Below are 23,594 nucleotides of genomic sequence, written 5' to 3'. Positions count from 1 at the left end.
TTTTAAAAGTGGACACTTAGTGCAATTTTCACAGTTCCTAGGGGAGGTAAGTATTTGTTAGGTTAACCAGGTAAGTAAGACACTTACAGGGCTTAGTTCTTGGTCCAAGGTAGCCCACCGTTGGGGGTTCAGAGCAACCCCAAAGTCACCACACCAGCAGCTCAGGGCCGGTCAGGTGCAGAGTTCAAAGTGGTGCCCAAAACACGGCTAGAATGGAGAGAAGGGGGTGCCCCGGTTCCGGTCTGCTTGCAGGTAAGTACCCGCGTCTTCGGAGGGCAGACCAGGGGGGTTTTGTAGGGCACCGGGGGGGACACAAGCCCACACAGAAATTTCACCCTCAGCAGCGCGGGGGCGGCCGGGTGCAGTGTAGAAACAAGCGTCGGGTTTGTAATGGAAGTCAATGGGAGATCTAGGGATCTCTTCAGCGCTGCAGGCAGGCAAGGGGGGGGTTCCTCGGGGAAACCTCCACTTGGGCAAGGGAGAGGGACTCCTGGGGGTCACTTCTCCAGTGAAAGTCCGGTCCTTCAGGTCCTGGGGGCTGCGGGTGCAGGGTCTCTCCCAGGCGTCGGGACTTAGGATTCAAAGAGTCGCGGTCAGGGGAAGCCTCGGGATTCCCTCTGCAGGCGGCGCTGTGGGGGCTCAGGGGGGACAGGTTTTTGTACTCAGTCTTAGAGTAGTCCTGGGGTCCCTCCTGAGGTGTTGGATCGCCACCAGCCGAGTCGGGGTCGCCAGGTGCAGTGTTGCAAGTCTCACGCTTCTTGCGGGGAGTTTGCAGGGTTCTTTAAAACTGCTGGAAACAAAGTTGCAGCTTTTCTTGGAGCAGGTCCGCTGTCCTCGGGAGTTTCTTGTCTTTTCGAAGCAGGGGCAGTCCTCAGAGGATGTCGAGGTCGCTGGTCCCTTTGGAAGGCGTCGCTGGAGCAGGATCTTTGGAAGGCAGGAGACAGGCCGGTGAGTTTCTGGAGCCAAGGCAGTTGTCGTCTTCTGGTCTTCCTCTGCAGGGGTTTTCAGCTGGGCAGTCCTTCTTCTTGTTGTCGCAGGAATCTAATTTTCTAGGGTTCAGGGTAGCCCTTAAATACTAAATTTAAGGGCGTGTTTAGGTCTGGGGGGTTAGTAGCCAATGGCTACTAGCCCTGAGGGTGGGTACACCCTCTTTGTGCCTCCTCCCAAGGGGAGGGGGTCACAATCCTAACCCTATTGGGGGAATCCTCCATCTGCAAGATGGAGGATTTCTAAAAGTCAGAGTCACCTCAGCTCAGGACACCTTAGGGGCTGTCCTGACTGGCCAGTGACTCCTCCTTGTTGCTTTCTTTGTTCCCTCCAGCCTTGCCGCCAGAAGTGGGGGGCCGTGGCCGGAGGGGGCGGGCAACTCCACTAAGCTGGAGTGCCCTGCTGGGCTGTGACAAAGGGGTGAGCCTTTGAGGCTCACCGCCAGGTGTCACAGCTCCTGCCTGGGGGAGGTGTTAGCATCTCCACCCAGTGCAGGCTTTGTTACTGGCCTCAGAGTGACAAAGGCACTCTCCCCATGGGGCCAGCAACATGTCTCTGGTGTGGCAGGCTGCTGGAACTAGTCAGCCTACACAGACAGTCGGTTAAGTTTCAGGGGGCACCTCTAAGGTGCCCTCTGGGGTGTATTTTGCAATAAAATGTACACTGGCATCAGTGTGCATTTATTGTGCTGAGAAGTTTGATACCAAACTTCCCAGTTTTCAGTGTAGCCTTTATGGTGCTGTGGAGTTCGTGTTTGACAGACTCCCAGACCATATACTCTTATGGCTACCCTGCACTTACAATGTCTAAGGTTTTGTTTAGACACTGTAGGGGTACCATGCTCATGCACTGGTACCCTCACCTATGGTATAGTGCACCCTGCCTTAGGGCTGTAAGGCCTGCTAGAGGGGTGTCTTACCTATACTGCATAGGCAGTGAGAGGCTGGCATGGCACCCTGAGGGGAGTGCCATGTCGACTTACTCGTTTTGTCCTCACTAGCACACACAAGCTGGCAAGCAGTGTGTCTGTGCTGAGTGAGAGGTCTCCAGGGTGGCATAAGACATGCTGCAGCCCTTAGAGACCTTCCTTGGCATCAGGGCCCTTGGTACTAGAAGTACCAGTTACAAGGGACTTATCTGGATGCCAGGGTCTGCCAATTGTGGATACAAAAGTACAGGTTAGGGAAAGAACACTGGTGCTGGGGCCTGGTTAGCAGGCCTCAGCACACTTTCAATTGTAAACATAGCATCAGCAAAGGCAAAAAGTCAGGGGGCAACCATGCCAAGGAGGCATTTCCTTACAAATGGTACATTTTAGGTGAAAGAACACTGGTGCTGGGGCCTGGTTAGCAGGGTCCCAGCACACTTCTCAGTCAAGTCAGCATCAGCATCAGGCAAAAAGTGGGGGGTAACTGCAACAGGGAGCCATTTCTTTACACCCTACTACTAAGCAGTGACTCACATGTCACTCACCCCCTCCACACAACACCAGTGGGGGGAAGAATAAGTCATTATTACAAAGCATGGGAGAAAATCACTACAGACACTTGGGTTCTAGCAATTATCCAACATGGTTATTGCATAGAATTTCTACAATTCCCTCCAAACATACCACCAAAAGCACAAAATTTAACAACACACCATTCCAATCTCCTGGAGATAGAAGTGCAGGCACTATTGCAAAAGAATGCAATCGAATTAGTGCCAAACACACAAATAAACACAGGAGTTTACTCACTGTACTTTCTGATACCAAAGAAGGACAAAACGCTGAGACCAATCCTAGACCTCAGAATAGTGAACACATTCATCAAATCAGACCACTTCCACATGGTCACACTACAAGAAGTATTGCCATTGCTAAAGCTGCACGACTACATGGCAACTTTAGACCTCAAGGATGCTTATTTCCATATACCAATACACCCATCGCACAGGAAATACCTAAGGTTTGTATTCAAGGGAATACATTACCAATTCAAGGTACTGCCTTTCGGATTAACAACCGCACCAAGAGTCTTTACCAAATGTCTAGCAGTAGTCGCTGCACACATCAGAAGGCAGCAAATACATGTGTTCCCATATCTAGACGACTGGCTAATCAAGGCCCATTCGTTAATAGAGTGCTCAAATCACACAAATCAGATCATACAAACCCTCTTCAAACTAGGGTTCACCGTCAACTTCACGAAATCCAACATTCTGCCGTGCAAGGTACAACAATACCTAGGAGCCATAATAGACACAACAAAAGGAGTAGCCACTCCAAGTCCCCAAAGAATTCAAAATTTCAACACCATCATACAACGCATGTATCCAACACAAAAGATACAAGCAAAGATGATATTACAACTCCTAGGCATGATGTCTTCATGCATAGCCATTGTCCCAAACGCAAGACTGCACATGAGGCCCTTACAACAGTGCCTAGCATCACAGTGGTCTCAAGCACAGGGTCATCTTCTAGATCTGGTGTTAATAGACCGCCAAACTTACCTCTCGCTTCTGTGGTGGAACAACATAAATTTAAACAAAGGGAGGCCTTTCCAAGACCCAGTGCCACAATACGTAATAACAGATGCTTCCATGACAGGGTGGGGAGCACACCTCGATCAACACAGCATACAAGGACAATGGAACGTACATCAAACAAAACTGCATATAAATCACCTAGAACTTCTAGCAGTTTTTCAAGCACTAAAAGCTTTCCAACCAATAATAGTTCACAAATACATTCTCGTCAAGACAGACAACATGACAACAATGTATTATCTAAACAAGCAAGGGGGGACGCACTCCACGCAGTTAAGCCTGCTAGCACAAAAAATTTGGCGTTGGGCAATTCACAACCAAATTTGCCTAATAGCACAATTTATACCAGGGATCCAAAATCAACTCGCAGACAATCTCTCTCGAGATCACCAACAGGTCCACGAATGGGAAATTCACCCCCAAATTCTGAACACCTATTTCAAACTCTGGGGAACACCTCAAATAGACTTGTTTGCGACGAAGGAGAACGCAAAATGCCAAAACTTCGCATCCAGATACCCACACAAACAGTCCCAAGGCAATGCCCTATGGATGAACTGGTCAGGGATATTTGCTTACGCTTTTCCTCCTCTCCCTCTCCTTCCTTACCTGGTAAACAAACTCAGTCAAAACAAACTCAAACTCATTTTAATAGCACCAACTTGGGCAAGGCAACCCTGGTACACAACGCTGCTAGACCTATCAGTAGTACCCTGCATCAAATTGCCCAACAGGCCAGATCTGTTGACACAACACAACCAAAAGATCAGACACCCAGATCCAGCATCGCTGAATCTAGCAATCTGGCTCCTGAAATCCTAGAATTCGGGCACTTACAACTTACCCAAGAATGTATGGAAGTCATAAAGCAAGCCAGAAGGCCATCCACCAGGCACTGCTATGCAAGTAAATGGAAGAGGTTTGTTTGCTACTGCCATATTAATCAAATACAACCATTACACACAACTCCAGAACATGTAGTGGGTTACTTGCTTCACTTACAAAAATCTAACCTGGCTTTCTCTTCCATTAAAATACACCTTGCAGCAATATCTGCATACCTGCAGACTACCTATTCAACTTCCCTATATAAGATACCAGTCATTAAAGCATTCATGGAGGGCCTTAGGAGAATTATACCACCAAGAACACCACCTGTTCCTTCATGGAACCTAAATGTTGTCCTAACTAGACTTATGGGTCCACCTTTTGAACCCATGCACTCCTGCGAAATACAGTTCCTAACCTGGAAGGTTGCATTTCTCATCGCCATTACTTCCCTAAGAAGAGTAAGCGAGATTCAGGCGTTTACAATACAAGAACCTTTTATACAACTACACAAGAATAAGGTCGTCCTAAGGACTAATCCTAAATTTTTGCCAAAGGTTATTTCACCGTTCCATCTAAATCAAACAGTGGAACTTCCAGTGTTCTTTCCACAACCAGATACCGTAGCTGAAAGGGCACTACATACATTAGATGTCAAAAGAGCATTAATGTATTACATTGACAGAACAAAGAACATCAGAAAGACTAAACAACTATTTATTGCATTTCAAAAACCTCATGCAGGAAACCCAATATCAAAACAAGGTATAGCCAGATGGATAGTTAAATGCATCCAAATCTGCTACCTTAAAGCTAAACGACAGCTGCCCATTACACCAAGGGCACACTCAACCAGAAAGAAAGGTGCTACCATGGCCTTTCTAGGAAACATCCCAATGCAAGAAATATGTAAGGCAGCCACATGGTCTACGCCTCACACATTCACCAAGCACTACTGTGTAGACGTGTTATCCGCACAACAAGCCACAGTAGGTCAAGCCGTATTAAGAACATTATTTCAAACTACTTCCACTCCTACAGGCTGAGCCACCGCTTTTGGGGAGATAACTGCTTACTAGTCTATGCACAGCATGTGTATCTGCAGCTACACATGCCATCGAACGGAAAATGTCACTTACCCAGTGTACATCTGTTCGTGGCATCAGTCGCAGTAGATTCGCATGTGCCCACCCGCCTCCCCGGGAGCCTGTAGCAGTTTGGAAGTTACCTTCAATTATTTATATATGTATCATCTCAACCTTAAATAGGTGCATACTTAGTCACTCCATTGCATGGGCACTATTACTACAATTCAACTCCTACCTCACCCTCTGCGGGGAAAAACAATCGAAGATGGAGTTGACGCCCATGCGCAATGGAGACAAAAGGAGGAGTCACTCGGTCCCGTGACTCGAAAGACTTCTTAGAAGAAAAACAACTTGTAACACTCCGGCCCAACACCAGATGGCGAGCTATGCAAAACATGCGAATCTACAGCGACTGATGCCACGAACAGATGTACACTGGGTAAGTGACATTTTCATTATATAGCGCTTACTACCCCTGACAAGGCGTCAAAGCGCTTTTCAGTGAGTAGCACGCTACTCTGGAACCCATCAAGAATTAGTGATGGATTAGTATTGGGAAATAATGAGTACAGTTTTAGTATTATTATGAGTTAATTTGAGCTGCGAATATAAGAGTTTGTTTGTTAGATTGACTGGAATAATGGAGGGGTGGAGGAGGAAAGAAATCCAGAAGTGTTAATTGGGAGTACATCCTTAATTTACTCAACCTAAAGGCTTGGGATGAGTAAAGGGGGATGGAGGAGGGAAGTCTGTGGAAGGGTTAGGGAGAGCATAGTAGCAGGGTGAGATAAATGAGGGAGAGTTTAGTACAGTTGTTTGGGAGGTCATGGTAGTAGAGTGAGGTTTGGTGAGTTAGATGTGGAAGTGGAGGGAAGAGCTTAGGCAGAGTTATTTAGGAGATGAAAGTAGTAGAAAGGATTTGGGATGAGTCAGAGTGGGAATGGAGGATAGTTTGATAGAGACATGACATATGATTATTGGTAGATAAGTGTGATAAGATGAGCAGAAATTCATAGATATCTAGTATAACAACCCATCCAGGAGCCATGCAATGACCCACGAATATGCCAAGCACAAACATACATACATACATACACACACACATATGTACATACAATACATATTTAGAACCATGGGTAAATACACTTAGTCAAACAGGTTTAAAGAGTGTGTGTGTATTTTATTGTTATGACATAGTAGCGATACATATTTTCTAAAGAACTATACATAACTAGAAATATACACATAATCAGAAAAAAATATTTATCAACATAGGCATATGCAGTCCATAGTTGAGTAGTTTTCTGAAGCCAAGAAAGTTATCTGTGGCTCTTATAGTTGGGGGTAATGAATTCCATAGTTTGGCTGCTCGAACGGAGAAGGATGTACCACCTAAAGTCTTTTTCTTGTATGGTGGTGTTCTAAGGCGGAGTGCCAATCTTGAGCGGAGGTTTCTTTGTTGGATGTATTTGGTTATTTTGTTTCTGATAAAAAGCGGTCCTGTTCCATGTATAGCTTTGTGGGTGATACAAAGCAGCTTGAAGGTGCATCTTCTGGCAACGGGTAACCAGTGTAGTGCTCTCAAGGCAGGGGAGATGTGGGCTCGTGGCTTTGCATGTAATAGTAGCCTGGCTGCGGAATTCTGGATACGTTGTCGTTTTTTCATAACAGATTGAGATGATCCATGGTAGAGGCCATTGGCATAATCCAGTTTGGATAGTACAAGCAAGATAGTAGCTTGCACCTTGTGTGGAAATCCGAGGTGGGGGAAGATGCGTCGTAGAGTCTTCAAGGTGATGAAGCTTGTGCGTGCTAATTTGTCTACTTGGGCATTCATAGTTAACTTTGAATCCATGGTGATTCCTAGGTTTTTAACTTCCTTGGATAATTGAGGAGGTGGTCCGAGATCGTCGGGCCAGACGCACAGAGGGTCATAATTTTTCCAGTCACCACATAGGAGTATTTCTGTTTTGGAGGTATTTAGTTTGATATGGCTCCTGGTCATCCACTGATCAACGGCTCTGAGGCAACTGAAGATTTGTGAGTTTTCAATGTTTTTGGGGCATTCTAATTTAAGTAGTATTTGTGTGTCATCTGCATAGTTGTAGCATGTGAGATGGAAATCATTGATCAGTTCTGGTAAAGATATCATGTAGATGCTGAAAAGCAAAGGTGAGATGATTGACCCTTGGGGGACCCCTGCTTTTGTGAGGTAGGGTTCGGACGAGAAGGGGGGGCGAGTGGATGATATTAGATCTTTTTTGAAGATGGAGCTGTTGTCCGTCTGGATTGTCGACTGAGTTGCATCTTATCTTGTGACTCTGAATACTTCTTTGAAGACATACAAGTTGCACACATCCAAGCCCAACACTAGGTGGCAGGACAATGTAGAGCACGTGAATTTACAGCACTGCAGTTCACAACAAATGCTTACAGGGAAAGTAATAGTCATTCCTTTGGGGACACATCTGTTTTTTTCTTTACTTTGTCGTCTTCCTCGAAAACCGTGCCCAAAACAAATTTGTTGCCAGACCGTAGCTGGCTACGCTAAGTGTGATACAGATTTGTTGCAAATTGATCTGTGAGTAGCAAAGTTGTAGTCAAATCAAAAAATGCCTTTTTGGTGAGGCAAACTTTTTTTTATTTTTTAAAAATTTTTTTATGTTACTAAAACATTGTGTGGTAGTGCATTGTCATTTACAGACAGCACATTTTCCACTGAAATGGTCACAATTAAAACTATTTGCATTCAAATGCTAATGTGTGGGGAATTGGATTCCAGTGAATTTGTTTGTGCATCACCAAGTAAAGTGTCTTGATTTGTTCTGATCCCATTATTGAAATCTGTTTGACGTGTGCCTGTAGATACACATGCTCTACATACTTCTCCCATTCAGTGGTGGGTTGGTAAGGTTGCAATTGGTTTTTGTTCGAAAAGTCACAAGGTGGAGTGACTCCTCCTCTTGCTGGCAGTGCGCATGGTCCTTGACTCCATCTTCAGATTGTTTTTCTTCAATTGGGTCCGGTGTGTTTTCTCAGAGCTCCGTTTTGAGACACTAAGTCTCTTCCATTCGGGGAAAACCTCTCCAACCCCAATGGTACTGTTTCCATCATGTTTTCTTTGTTCCATTGCGTTCTGGGATCCAAGAAATCTTTGTTCTATTTGAACTTTTTTGAGCGAGGCCTTTAGGGTGGCCATTTTCTCCATCCTACACCTCAGAGTGAAAGGCTGATGGAACGGACGCTTTTTTTTCTGTCCAAATTCCCTCAGGCTGACCAACAACAGGTCTGTAACATCTGCTTGTCGCCGGAACATAGGAAAGAAGATTGTGAGGCCTGTCAATCCTTCAGTTTGAAAAAGACTCTGCGCAATAGAAAAGCTCTTCAGAGGCAGGAGATAGAAGGTACGCCCTGCATTTTTGGTACCTAGGACACCCTTTTGGACACAGAGCAGGAGATTCAAGAGGCCTCAGCTGCTGAGGAGGCATTTTTCCATCCAGGACTTGGACTCCGAGGTCAAAGTGTGGCAGGAAATGCAGGAGATCTGAGTCAAAAACTCGTGAGTAAATCACCCCCTGCTCCGCCCAGTAAACTCGCCACTTTGGAAGCAAAGACGTTCGAGCCACCGCTGCATTCTTGCCATGGCAGGCATTGAAAGACTTCGGATGTTCTGCCCTTGGGCTTGGTGCCAAAAGCATCGGCTTCCACCCAAGTCGAACACCATTGGTTAAGACGCCAAAACCTTACACCTCCCTTTCACGACCGATTCTTTTGGCACCGAAAAGACTGCCTGCCTTGGCCCGGACAACTTTAGCATCAATAAGTAAACCTGCAGTAGGACCGATAAAATCTCCAGTCCAGAACATCCTCTGAATTGAAATCACCACCGGAGCCAGTTCTACATAACATGTTACAAAAGCCCCAAGGCAAGCAGTTGCAACTTTACATCCAGCCGTAAACGGGGAGAGTGTTGAAGACTTATCTCCACCCCTTCCAAGGGACAGCTGCTTTTTGAGGAGGCTCTGGAGTGACCCACAACTCCAGTCAAAGAACAACAGAGAAGGACATAGAAGAGGCTCAGCCACCCCTCCCTACATCCCCACCAATCACCCCATCACCACCACATGCATCTGTGGTATTTCTAGGTGACATACCTATAGCTGACACTTGTAAGACAGCTACATGGTCAACGTCACACACTTTCCCTAAACACTATTGTGTGTATGTTCTAGCACGCCAGCAAGCCAATGTAGAAGAGGCAGGGCTACGTACTCTTTCAAAGTACTGTAACTCACACCGAATAGCCACCGCTTCTTGGGAGGCACTGCTTTAGTCTTTGGAGAGCATGTGTATCTACAACCACACATGCTACTTACCCAGTAAGCATGTTTGAGGCGTGTAATGCTGTAGCTTCACATGCGCCCACCTGCCTCCCCGGACACCTGTGGTCCTTAGCCTCTTAATATACATTTGCACGCATGGTCATTTCACTTGCTTATCTTTACACTACACTCCATTCACAACCACCTGCGGTAAAACAATCTGGAGTAGAGGACCACGCGTATTGCCAACAAGTCGTCGTCTGCTGCTTTCCTTGTGACTTGAAAGACTCACAAAAACACTAGATGGTGGAAGTATGCAGAGCATGTGAATCTACAGCACAACATGCCACCAACAAATGCTTACTGGGTAATTAACATTTTCCTTCCATCACACTTCAGAATTATAACAAAAGTGCTTTGTTTTTGCTTTCCTAACTGATGAACATGTACATTTAACTTACAAATATTTACATTTTGTTGAAAATGACATCATACAGGCTTTCCAGTCACACTTGATTTACCTCAGCAGGACTGTGACATAATTCACTTTACTTTTATTTCTGACTTCAAAGCGAGAGGAGTTTGTAAACACCAGTCCCAGTGTTAAAACAAACAACAACAAAAACAAGCAACAGAAGAAGGCATAGGCTGACATTTGCCCTTTCTGTGAAGCGCAGCAAATGTGAGAAGATAAATACAGAATTTAAAGGCATCTTTAATTATTGCTCGGACCACCATACATCGGCTCCAAACACTGCTTTATTGATTATGTAAAACTAACCTAAAGTTTCTGCCCAACTGTAAATCTAACTCTCCATTCTTCCCTAATAAAAAAAAAGTTACATTGTGATTTAAAATATTAGCGATTGTTTTTCTGATGTACGAAGTATACTGTGTTCCTTTTATTTAAATCCAAGTGATGGCAGTGCAAGAATAGTGTGTGAAGTAGGGGAGGATACCAGGATATACAAGGCAATCCTTTCTAGAAGGGGGCATGTATTCATCAGCTCGTCCGTGTTTGTAATGTAGGAGCTTCCAGCCCCCACTCCGGTGAAGACTCGCCTGCCCCCAGAGTGCTTCGGCGATGCCCTCATGGTGTTGGAGTTTCTGCACGCTTTTGGTGAACTCTTTGATCTACAAGATGAGTTTCCAGAAGGAATCTCCCTTGGTAAGTATTCATTTTTTTATTTTTGTCATGGTTGTTCATTTGTGGCTCTGCCTTCAGTGAAATGTTTTGACTGCATCCAGAGCTTCCGTTAAGGGATCTCACTTGTTGAATTTTCACCTTTCCTTTTCTGTTTGTTCCTGACATCTTCCCTTTCCTTGAAGTCTTTTGTTACTAGAGCGCGTTGCATGCTTGAGGGAGGGCTGTCGTGTGGCGGATGTCAGGCTGGCTTAGGCATCTTGTCCCTGAAAGCTGCACCTCTCCCTCTCGGGCTTCTGAATGATTTCTGTTGTGAAGACAAGAAAATATGCTACACTACAAAGTTATAAAAAAAAAACTAGAGAACTTATCACTATCTGCATGAGGGCTTTTCTGGTATTCTAGGGCGGTCAGTGTTACTGGGCAGTGCCATTTGTGTTACTAGCCATTACCTTCTAGGGACCACTGTACTCTTTGCTCTAAATTGAATAGCCGAACCCTATAGGTTGCAAGGACAAGCAGGTGATGGATTGAGGGGTGTTGGGGGTCGATGTGATTTGGAAACGCAGTATCTGCTACCTAATGTTTTTATGGACCAGTTAGTACTTTACTTAATAAAACAAACATTTTTACACTGAATAAAATTGGAAGCTTAAAACACGATAAAATATACGATACCCCATATCAGGGAATCCTAGCACCTTATGACCAAATATCCGTTCCTGATGTTTCTTATAGCTATCGCTTGCTGGAAATATGTCTAACCTTGAGCCATAAAAACAGTATTTACAGTTATGTATCTGCACATATCATTAAAGTTAGAAAATGTTAGTCTCTCTTCTGAAAATAGGAATGAGTAATGATACATGCAGGAATACTGTTACCCAGTTTTTTCTTTTAGTGATGATCATGTGGTACCCAAGAATGCAACTGAGTAGCTCACTGAAATGCTGGGACCAGTTAAGAGCCCAAGATGAAGATGGGGACAGTTCGCATTGTTTGTCCTAAAGGCTTTTTTCTTGTTTGAATATCTACCTGTTATTGTAGTTTTCCTGGTGGTGGGACATCCACAGCAATTGAGAGTGGCACAAGAAGTAACTGATTACCAGTACAATACAAGGGTAACAGTGATTTTGCAGTATGAATCCTTTTCTGGATTCACATGCTGTGCACCTGTTCTGCCATTTAGTGGTTGGACCCGGAATCGTGTTTTGTCCTTCTGTGTTTATTTTTTGTGTATGGGTGTCTTTGACCACAATTTGGTTGCAAGTCCATCCCTCGTGTGACATCATCTGGAGCTCCATCCCAGTCAACCTACGACTAACCCAGGACTTCCTGACATTCAGGAAGCGTCTCAAGACCTGGCTGTTACAGCTCCTGGGCGCACACAGTGCACTTTACTAGGGTCTTACTAGTAAACCAGATATACCAATCATGGAGAAACCAATCCTCAATACACTTTAGACAAAGAGCATATGCACTTTAGCAGAGGTTAGCAGTGGTAAAGTGCCCAGAGTCCTAAAGCCATCAAAAACAGGTTAGAAAAAATAGGAAGAAGGCAAAAGGTTTGGGGATAACTCTGCAGGAAGGGCCATGTCCAACAGTTTCTTTAGTTAAGTATAGCTGCTGGATTTAACTGTGCAAGACCTGCAGTGGTGGCTAACAAACCGCAATTGGGTCACAGGCAGATCACTCTCCCTTCCCCAACCAGATATCACATAGTGACAGGTGCGTCTCTCCTGAAATGGGAAGACCACATGAGATTGGTGGCGATAAGTGTCTGGTCTCTGGTGGAGTCCGAGCTCCATATCAATCTTGTAGAACTATGGGCGATCAGACTGGCATGGAAAAGTATTCCTTCCCTCTCTCAAAGGGAAAGGGGTGCAGGTGTTCACGGATAACCCCACCGCCTTGTGGTACTGCAACAAGTAGGGAGGGTGGAGTTCTGGACCAGTTGTCAAGAGGCTCTCCGCCTCTGGACATGGCTGGAACTGCAGGTCATATCTCTCATGGTTCAGCATTTGGCAGGCTCTCTGAACGCCAGAGCGGACAAAATCAACCGACAGTGCCTGCCTGGTAGATCACGAATAGCGTCTCCATCCGAAGGTGGCGCAAGGTCTCTTTCAGCAGTGGGGAGAGCCTTGGTTAGATCTGTTCACCTCCGTAGAGAACACGCAATGTCATCAGTTTTGTGCGTTGGAGTTTCCAAGGAGGCAGTCGCTCTGCAACACTTTTCGCCTTGAGTGGAGCTCAGGCCTCATGTAGCCTTTCTGCCCATACCACTTCTGCCTAGAGTTCTCAAGAAGATAAAGAACGACCAGGCCCAGTTAATCCTTGTTTCTCTGGATTGGGCACAAAGATTCTGGTATCCTGAGCTTTTGAGCATGGCCATTGATCCTCTGTTCAGACTGCTCCTTCAGGACGATCTACTGTTGAAGCATCACAGGAGGATTCTCCACCCAAATCTGTCCAGTCTCCGCCTTCTTGCGTGGAGATTAAGCGCTGGCAGTTGACAGCTTTTGACCTTCCGCCCAAAGTCTGTAACGTTATCTTTGCAGCCAGGCGTCCCTCCACCAAAACCGTATACGCCTGTCGATGGAACAAATTTGTGGCATGGTGTACAGACAAGTCTGTTGACAACCCTCTCTGCCCTTCTTTCTGAGGTCCTTCTGTTTTTTCTTTCTTTAGCCCGGCAGGGCTCTGCTGTGTGCACCTTCAAGTGTGATTTGTCTGCTGTCTCGGCTTTCCTGAGATTACTTGATCAACCCTCTGTGTAAACCTCCTGTTGAAGGTCGATTCCTAAAGGGTTTTACCCTAATGCTTCCTCCTTCTCCATTCATAATGCCCCAATGGGACTTGAACGTAGTTCTTACTTTAATGTGTGCTCCCTTCGAGCTTCTTCATAAATGTCCACTCCGACTTTCCTCTGAAGACAGCCTTCCTGGTCACCATCACTTCTGTTTGCAGAATGAGTGGGCTGCAGGCCCCTTCTTTGAAGACCTCTTTCATTTCTTCCATCCTGACAATGTGGTGTTTCGTACCAGGGCTTTCTTTTTACCTAAAGTGGTCATACCCTTTTATGTAGGCTGAACCATAACCTAGCCTACCTTTTACGTGCCCCCACATCCCTCTAAGAAAGAAGAAATTCCACTGCCTGGATCCAAAAAGAGCCTTGGCATGCTATCTTAATCGTACTAAAGAGTTTCGGGAGGAGGACCATTTCTTTGTGTGTTATGTGGGTGTGAAGAAAGGCCAGGCAGTGCAGAAGAGATCCATCTCTAGATGGGTTGTTCTCTGCATCAAAATGTGCTGTGGCTAAGAATCAACCCCTGGGGGGGTTTGCATGCTCACTCCACCAGAGGTACCGCTGCAACCACTGCATTAGCACATGGAGTAGTCCATGACCTCTGCGAGGCAGCAATGTGGGCGTCATTGCACACGTTGACCAAACAGGACTGCTGTTCAGTTCTGCAGGACTTGCTAGTATGGTCTTGATTCTCAGACCCTCCTCCGAGGATGGTCTTGCTTGGGTATCTATTCTAAGGCAAGGAATCTGCAACTAGACGTCTCTATCAGATGAACAAGTTACTTACCTTCGGTAATGCCTTATCTGGTAGAGACAATATATAGTTGCAGATTCCTTACCAACCCACCCATCCTCCCTGTTCTGGGAACTGATTTCTAGGGACAGGGACTTCCCTTTCAGGGCCCTAGTTCTTGCGCACCAGGGAGTGTTCTTCATGGTTCCATGCTTTTGGTGTGGAAAGTTGTGAAAAGAAACTGACGACCTGCGACGACATATCCGGCGACCATGATGCCAATGACTGACGCGGAGTTGACTGACAGCGCGCAGGGCTACTGCTCAAAGAAAAATCTCCGGATCTAGACTGATGCCTGGGGGAAATTCTAAGTTAAGGAATCTGTAACTAGAATATGTCTCTACCAGATAATTTGTTATCGAAGGTGAGTAACTTGTTCTTTTAAAAGAAAGAGCTGTAAGCTAACACAATGTCTTGCAACAGACGATGCATGCCATACCTTATTTTTACACAGTTATCTTTGAGGTGCTCCTTATGTAATACAAATAACCCTCAAGGTCTCTGTTGCTCTTGGAGATGTGTGCATAGTTTCAAAGAGGCTTTCACCAGCAGTAGCAGAACACGCCTTCAATCAGTACTCAACAACCAAGCACTTTGCACTCTGTATCCTTTTATTTGTCTGCTAAAAGCGCTCTAGTGCCTCTTTCGGTTTGATGCACTATACCAATATTTATATACCCAAGTTAAAATACAATTTTAACTTGCAACCTCCAGTGTGGAGAGGAGTCAGTGTGGCCCCCTCTGCTGTGTCCAGTTCTAAAGAGGAGGGGGCTGGAGGGACACGATTGGCTTTCCACTACCACGTATCATTCTAGGTGTAGGAAAATCACCCTTTTTGGCATGGTTATCACCCCACTTTTTGCCTGTTTATCCGTGTGTTTAGACTATTTTCACTGGGCTCCTGCTAACCATGACCCCAGTGATTGTGCTCTCTTCTCTAAATTTGGTTGCTCTGTTACCCTTTACACCCCACAATTGGCATACTGGTTCACCCCTCTAAGTCCCTAGTATATTGTACTTAGGTGTCCCGGGCATTGTTAGACCAGGCATCCCCCTTGGGCTGCAGCATGTATTATGCCACCCATGGGAACCCATGCAAACTGTCTGCAAGCCTGTCATTGGAAGTCACCCCTATGGTCACACACAGGAACCTGCACCCAGAGGGCAGGGTGCAGGTTCCTGTGTGTGAGGGCAAGTCTGCATTAGCAGAGCTGCCCCTACGAACTCCAGTTCCAATGCACTGGACTTCGGAAGTGCGGGGAAGCAATTTTACCATGTACTGGCCACAGGTCACTTACTTGTGGTCTAGCCACATAATGGTAACTCCGAACCTATGCGTGTTTGGTATCAAGCATGTCGGAACCATGCCCCCAATACTAATGCCAGTATTGGTGTCATGACAGGAACTGCATGGATCCTCCAACACAGGTGGTGGTTCTGAGTGGTCCTCTTGGTCCTCTCTGCTTTCCGACTGACTCTGGGGACGGTGAGCCCTTGACTGTCCTTGCAGGACAGAACCCCTGTGCATCGTGACACTTGCCGCAGCCAAGGCTTGTTGACTCCTGCTCCAAGGGATCTTCAGGCTCCCAAGTAGCCCTGGCCTGGAGCACTTCATCCTTGCAAGGACAAGCTCTCCTCTGCTGCTCCACAAACGTGGGACTCCTCACCAGGTGGGCTGATAGGGCCTCACTGCAACTTACTGTACCTGCTGCCAGTGGTTTACCTGTGGGGGCTGGGGCTGCTTCTGCTGGCTCTCCCAACTGCTGAGGGTCCGCCAGGACCTTGCTGGTCCTCTTTTCTTTTCTTTTTCTCTGCAAATCCTCTTCTGCCCAGATTCGCATTTGCCAAGGCTTGTTGGTGGTACTCCTGACCACTGACCCAGTGACCGGTGTGGGACATCTGCTGCATGACTCGAAGGACCTCCCTGCAGCTCCTGGACTCCACAGCTGATCTTCATCTTCCACCTGCGACCCAGATCTTCATCCACAGAAAGGTGGGGCGTGGCTCCTGCCCCACCTGGACACCCCTGCGTGGACTGGAGTCTGTCACCTTCTTTTGCAGGTGCTCTTCTCTCCATCTGAATCAAACGTTGGGTTCCCCTGGACTGGTCAAGTTCTTGCAGAGTTCCTTTTCCAAGTCCACTTGTCAGTCTCCTGGTTGCTGAGGGTCATGTAGGTACTCCCTTCCAAGTACTCCCTATCCTTGGGTGGGGGACCTACATTCTCATTCCACTATTTTATTAGTACATGGGTTGGTCACTATTTTCTGCTGTTTCTTGCCAATTCTTGTTGTTTCTCTATGGTAATTCCTAATATTTACTGTGTATATATAGTGTGTACTTGCCTCTAGTTGGGGGACTGCCTAGAAGTAATTTAGTTCCTTGTTACTGTAATAAAGTACCTTTATTTTTGCAACACTGTTGTTCCTTTCATGTGAGAAGTTACTGTGTGACTGCTGTGGTATTGCAAGTGCTTTCACTTCTTCTAGGTAAGTCTCGGCTGCTCATCACAGCTGCCACTGGAGAGACCTGGCTTCCTTGACACTGTCTAACTAGTAGGGGGGTTCCCTGGACCTGGTATAAGGTGCAAACACCATAGGTGTCCACCACACACCAGGCCGGCTTCCTACACTTGGCTTCCACCCAACCTGCTTATCTCATTGCCGTGGAACAAGGACCCTCTCACCATGACATTATCAGAAGCATGGCGTTGATAAACAAACACATTAATTAGGGAAATGTACTCAACAGTGCATTAATTTGTATAGAAACTGCATGGATAATATTTGAGCTGTTTTGTGAACATGTCACTAAAATAGTTATTATGTATGTGGGTGGGGTAAGAGTCAGATTTTGATTTATGCAAACCACTCCTGTCTGCATGCGTAGAGCAAAGTGCAAGCTTTTTCTTCTGTAATAACTTCATTTGTAAAAATAGTACATTTGTGGCAATGTACTAAGTTTATAAATAGGTGTAGTGTTTAGTGCAAATGATGCAATTCAGGCAGATTTCCTAGTAGGTTCAAAATCTTACGCTGTGCGTCTTTAGAAGAGCCAGGATGCATTTTGCCATATTTCAGTTAGCATATACTGCCCACAGAACATGAGGTTCACGCATGCCATGAGCATTTACTGAACGTTCATCTCCTTCTTAAATGTCTGCTGTCTGCACATATTCCCTTCATGGTAGTGACAGGAGCGTATGAAGAAATGGCACTATCCTCACTGTTTTTACACAAGCGTGTGTTCAGGTCCCAGTTGCCACACTTGGGCTCTAGCATTTTATGGTCCTGGGAGGATGGCCCAGGAAGTTCAATGCTCTCTTCTAATAACTGCAATGAAGGGAAGGCAAGTTATGAGTTTGTATTCCGATAAGGGAGAACCTTCCTTCTGAGTTCTGTACATTAAGTAATAACCACAGGGTATCATTTTTGTGGTTTACTTTTAAACTTACCAGAGTGCAAGTTAACTCTAACTTTTGCTATAATTTGTGTGATGTGTGAGCGCAAAGTTGCTGTGTGTGTGCCAAATCTAAACAAGGTGAAACTTTAATCCTCCTGGAGCCCGACTGCAAAGACAACAAGCATTTGCAATGCAATAGGTCTCATATTTGCTTGAGTTAGAGCTATTGGCTTGTAAATTCATAGCCGGAATTTTCTTGCCACATAAATTGGTCAACCCTGCCTCATAATTACATCTTTTACTGTCATAATTCCAGTGGTCCAGCATTTAACTAAAGCACTTCCATTTACCTTCTTCCTATATCTTGAAACGTACACAATTCTTACAAACCTTTATCAGAAATAAACTTTTGGCATTAGTGTAATGCTCAAAACACCAATTCGGTGGGAAAATACAGCAGTAATTGGAGTTGAGTGAGGTCCGTATCTCTCTGGGCCCCGGTGCCACTGCACCTGTTGCTCCACTGATAACAAGGCCTCAGGAGAGAAAGCAGCTAAGGCAGAAAGAGAAGCGAAAGTAATACAACAGATGAAAGGAAGAAAGAGAAGGTATCACAAATAAAAGAAGGAAGGGAAAGAGAGCAAGAAAATAACACAGCTAAGAAGTAATAGAGCAACCGTGTGAGACAAAAGAAAAAAGGGAAGGAAGCTAGCGAACGAAAGATAAAGAGAAACAAAGTGTGAAGAAAAAAAAATAAAAAATGAACATTAAAGAAAATAAGGTGGTGAGAAATAAGCAGCGATAGAACCAGGGCATGTATGTATGGACACATTTCCCACAGACACAGAATGGGAAAAACACGTTGGCACATAGGGTCCCAACAAATACCTTGTGGCTTCCACATACAGACAGGAAAAAGAGGGATTTATAGTAAAAGGTGAATTGACAGGTAAAGATAAGAAAAACACCAGAGAAGGGAAGGAAGAAACATCTAAAGAAAAAAAAATGAAAGAAGAAAGGCAAAGAAAGGAAAGAATGAAGGGAAGAGAAAAAAGTGAAAGAATTAATGCTTGAAGAAAAAAGAGGAACGAAACAAGGAAAGAAATAACCAAGTTTGAAAGAGGTAGCAAGAGGAAGAGGGAAATAAAAAAAAAAAAGAGGAGTAAAAATAAACATTTGAAAGAGAGAGCTAAACTGTTAATGTGTGTATATTTTAAGCTGGTAAGAGAAAAGCCGGGGAAGAAAGAAAACATTGAGAGTAAACAGAGTAAAGGAAAGAATGGAGTGAGATACGTGAAACCAGATCTGCTCAAATCAAGATGTCAGCTAAGAATAGATTTAATTTGCTACCCCAAGTCATCAATCAGAAGTCAGTGTGGAACAGCAAGGGGCACTGCAGAACAGCAAGAGGTGCATTAGCAAAGTTGTATGTGAACCCCAATTCAGCAATATTGGGGTGCTTCAGATCAGTATTGGGGGTATAGACCGAGCTGTGTTCCGGCTCACTGCTGGATTAACAAAGGAATGAGGAATGAGAAACAGAGCGCCATGTATTGGAATAATGGGTCACTGCAGGTTACGGTTACGGTTGAGGTGCACTGGTAGAGTTGTATGTTGGCTGCAGTACTGAAATAGTAACGGGCACACAAGGTCAGAAGTGAGGTATGTTAATGGAGCTATGTGTGGAGCCTGGTATTAGCGTGCCAGTGTTGCAGTTTGTTAGCCTGGAGGTGCCCTGGTGAAGCTGCGAGTGGGGCCCAGTATGGGAGTGGCATTGCCTCCGAACCACAGAAGCGAGGAGTCCTGAAGGGCGTGTGTGAGAGCCATTGTACTGAGAAGAAATGTGCACTGAATGTTAGAATTAATGGGTTCTGACGGAGTTGTGGTGGTTTCCATCAACAGTGGTGTTAGATTTGAGGTGCTCTGGCTGAGCTGTGTTTTGCTCTTTTGGGTCCAGTATTGGCTTGGCAATGGAACTGAATATTAGAATTCAGCTGCTGTAATGGAACTGTATGTGAGCGGGGTCCCAGTATAGGAAAGGAAGTGACCTCGCCGGGGTAGAACGGAGGTGCACTGATGGAGCTGCGCCAGAGGTCTTAGTACTGGAGCAGCAGAGTGTACTGACTGCAAGACCTGAGGTGCTCTGGCAGGCAGCATGAGTGGACTTCCTGGCATGGCTCAGGGACTTGGTGTCAACTGAGGTGCACTGATAGATCTGCGAGTGGGATCCTGGTATGGAGCAGAAGTGCGAACTGTCTCTAACTATTGCACCACCCTGGTAGAGCTGAGTGTCTAGGCTATAAGCAATTCCAAGCAATCCGCAGCCCTTGGTCTCAGCACACTTGGTAAAGAAAATCCAAGCCAGGGAAAGGCGGGAGCCAGGCAGCTGAGAAAGGGTGCAGAGAGCCCACAAAGAACTAATGTGACCAAGATAACAGCCTGATTTATATCCTTGTTTACAACAAAGGTCAGAGGAAGAATGCTCTGCAAATGGAAAGGGAAGCTCCCCTGAACAGGAGCAGGAAACCAAGTAAAAAGAAAAAAGTCCACAGCAGGCCAGATAAACAGGATAAAGGGTAATCATACAGTAGTTGGTCCCTGCACAGAAGGAGGGACAAAGAGGCATGACTGACCCCTCGCAAGCAAGGATTTTGAAATAACACTGAAACTAACAAATGAAATACCTGGAAGCCCACATAAGAAGTATACAAGAGGTTGTAAGTTTACGCTTGACCTAACCAGCTGCTACTGACCATTGAAAACAAAAGAAATGTGAGACGAAGAAGCCAACCAGAGGCAAGTAAGCATAGACTTGCAAGGAGCAGCGCATGCTCTCTCAGATGAGCCCTAAATTAAACTACCAATGGACATGAGAACATGGTAGTTGGGTACTTCACCCAACCCCTGGATGGGGGCCTGTCTTGCGCGTCTCTACAGGTACACCTTGCAGCATAGTGGCCTCATTAGAGGGATCAAAAGGACACGCCCCTTAACAGTGCAAATCAAAGATTCCAAGCGTGGGCAAAGAGGGTAGACCCACCAAGAGTGGTACCCTCACCTTTGTGGTACATGAATCTGGTGTTGACTCACTAATGACCAGCCCCTTCGTACCTATGCATGTAACTTATATCAAACATTTAACCTTAAAAACAGCCTTCCTCAAGAGCCATCCTCTCCCTAGGGAGGATTAGTGAACTGCTGGCACACTCCGTGCCGGAACCATAGTTGCAGATACATATGGGCAGTAGTAATGAGTACGCACCCACAGTCTCTAAGTTTTCTTTCCTCTTCCATGTCAAGCAGTCAGTGCAGCTACCAGTGTTCTTTCAGAACTCGAAGACACAAGCGGAAAGAGCCCTGCACAATCTGAATGTAAAAAGGGCAGCTATGTTCTGTCTGCAGAAAACAATACTGTAGGAAGTTGGCTCTGTATGTGCTATTTCAAAGTAAGGAATAGCATGCACAGAGTCCAAGGGTTCCCCTTAGAGGTAAAATAGTGGTAAAAATAGATAATACTAATGCTCTATTTTGTGGTAGTGTGGTCGAGCAGTAGGCTTATCCAAGGAGTAGTGTTAAGCATTTGTTGTACATACACATAGACAATAAATGAGGTACACACACTCAGAGACAAATCCAGCCAATAGGTTTTTGTATAGAAAAATATCTTTTCTTAGTTTATTTTAAGAACCACAGGTTCAATTTCTACATGTAATATCTAATTCGAAAGGTATTGCAGGTAAGTACTTTAGGAACTTTAAATCGTAAAAATTGCATGTATACTTTTCAAGTTATTGACAAATAGCTGTTTTAAAAGTGGACACTTAGTGCAATTTTCACAGTTCCTGGGGGAGGTAAGTTTTTGTTAGTTTTACCAGGTAAGTAAGACACTTACAGGGTTCAGTTCTTGGTCCAAGGTAGCCCACCGTTGGGGGTTCAGAGCAACCCCAAAGTCACCACACCAGCAGCTCAGGGCCGGTCAGGTGCAGAGTTCAAAGTGGTGCCCAAAACACATAGGCTAGAATGGAGAGAAGGGGGTGCCCCGGTTCCGGTCTGCTTGCAGGTAAGTACCCGCGTCTTCGGAGGGCAGACCAGGGGGGTTTTGTAGGGCACCGGGGGGGACACAAGCCCACACAGAAATTTCACCCTCAGCAGCGCGGGGGCGGCCGGGTGCAGTGTAGAAACAAGCATCGGGTTTGTAATGGAAGTCAATGGGAGATCTAGGGATCTCTTCAGCGCTGCAGGCAGGCAAGGGGGGGGTTCCTCGGGGAAACCTCCACTTGGTCGAGGGAGAGGGACTCCTGGGGGTCACTCCTCCAGTGAAAGTCCGGTCCTTTAGGTCCTGGGGGCTGCGGGTGCAGGGTCTCTCCCAGGTGTCGGGACTTAGGATTCAAAGAGTCGCGGTCAGGGGAAGCCTCGGGATTCCCTCTGCAGGCGGCGCTGTGGGGGCTCAGGGGGGACAGGTTTTTGTACTCAGTCTTAGAGTAGTCCTGGGGTCCCTCCTGAGGTGTTGGATCGCCACCAGCCGAGTCGGGGTCGCCGGGTGCAGTGTTGCAAGTCTCACGCTTCTTGCGGGGAGCTTGCAGGGTTCTTTAAAGCTGCTGGAAACAAAGTTGCAGCTTTTCTTGGAGCAGGTCCGCTGTCCTCGGGAGTTTCTGGTCTTTTCGAAGCAGGGGCAGTCCTCAGGGGATGTCGAGGTCGCTGGTCCCTTTGGAAGGCGTCGCTGGAGCAGGATCTTTGGAAGGCAGGAGACAGGCCGGTGAGTTTCTGGAGCCAAGGCAGTTGTCGTCTTCTGGTCTTCCTCTGCAGGGGTTTTTCAGCTAGGCAGTCCTTCTTCTTGTAGTTGCAGGAATCTAATTTTCTAGGGTTCAGGGTAGCCCTTAAATACTAAATTTAAGGGCGTGTTTAGGTCTGGGGGGTTAGTAGCCAATGGCTACTAGCCCTGAGGGTGGGTACACCCTCTTTGTGCCTCCTCCCAAGGGGAGGGGGTCACAATCCTAACCCTATTGGGGGAATCCTCCATCTGCAAGATGGAGGATTTCTAAAAGTTAGAGTCACCTCAGCTCAGGACACCTTAGGGGCTGTCCTGACTGGCCAGTGACTCCTCCTTGTGGCTTTCTTTGTTCCCTCCAGCCTTGCCGCCAAAAGTGGGGGCCATGGCCGGAGGGGGCGGGCAACTCCACTAAGCTGGAGTGCCCTGCTGGGCTGTGACAAAGGGGTGAGCCTTTGAGGCTCACCGCCAGGTGTTACAGCTCCTGCCTGGGGGAGGTGTTAGCATCTCCACCCAGTGCAGGCTTTGTTACTGGCCTCAGAGTGACAAAGGCACTCTCCCCATGGGGCCAGCAACATGTCTCTGGTGTGGCAGGCTGCTGGAACTAGTCAGCCTACACAGACAGTCGGTTAAGTTTCAGGGGGCACCTCTAAGGTGCCCTCTGTGGTGTATTTTACAATAAAATGTACACTGGCATCAGTGTGCATTTATTGTGCTGAGAAGTTTGATACCAAACTTCCCAGTTTTCAGTGTAGCCATTATGGTGCTGTGGAGTTCGTGTAAAACAGACTCCCAGACCATATACTCTTATGGCTACCCTGCACTTACAATGTCTAAGGTTTTGTTTAGACACTGTAGGGGCACAGTGCTCATGCACTGGTACCCTCACCTATGGTATAGTGCACCCTGCCTTAGGGCTGTAAGGC

The 23,594-nt window shown here is 46.2% G+C and overlaps 1 protein-coding gene across 1 annotated transcript in view; it reads left to right on the top strand.

Annotated features, from left to right (window-relative positions):
* Positions 1 to 23,594, top strand: part of BAZ1A (bromodomain adjacent to zinc finger domain 1A) — a 318,920-nt gene that overhangs the window by 112,071 nt on the left and 183,255 nt on the right. Inside the window, exon 10 of the mRNA XM_069209108.1 lies at positions 10,787 to 10,925. Coding sequence (XP_069065209.1) covers positions 10,787 to 10,925 — 139 coding nt within the window. The remainder of the gene's footprint in view (positions 1 to 10,786; positions 10,926 to 23,594) is intronic.

This window comes from Pleurodeles waltl, chromosome 9, assembly GCF_031143425.1.
Source record: "Pleurodeles waltl isolate 20211129_DDA chromosome 9, aPleWal1.hap1.20221129, whole genome shotgun sequence".
Classification (NCBI taxonomy): Eukaryota; Metazoa; Chordata; class Amphibia; order Caudata; family Salamandridae; genus Pleurodeles; species Pleurodeles waltl.
The sequence above is the reverse complement of the archived record's forward strand: the minus strand, read 5'-3'. Positions and strand labels throughout refer to the sequence as shown.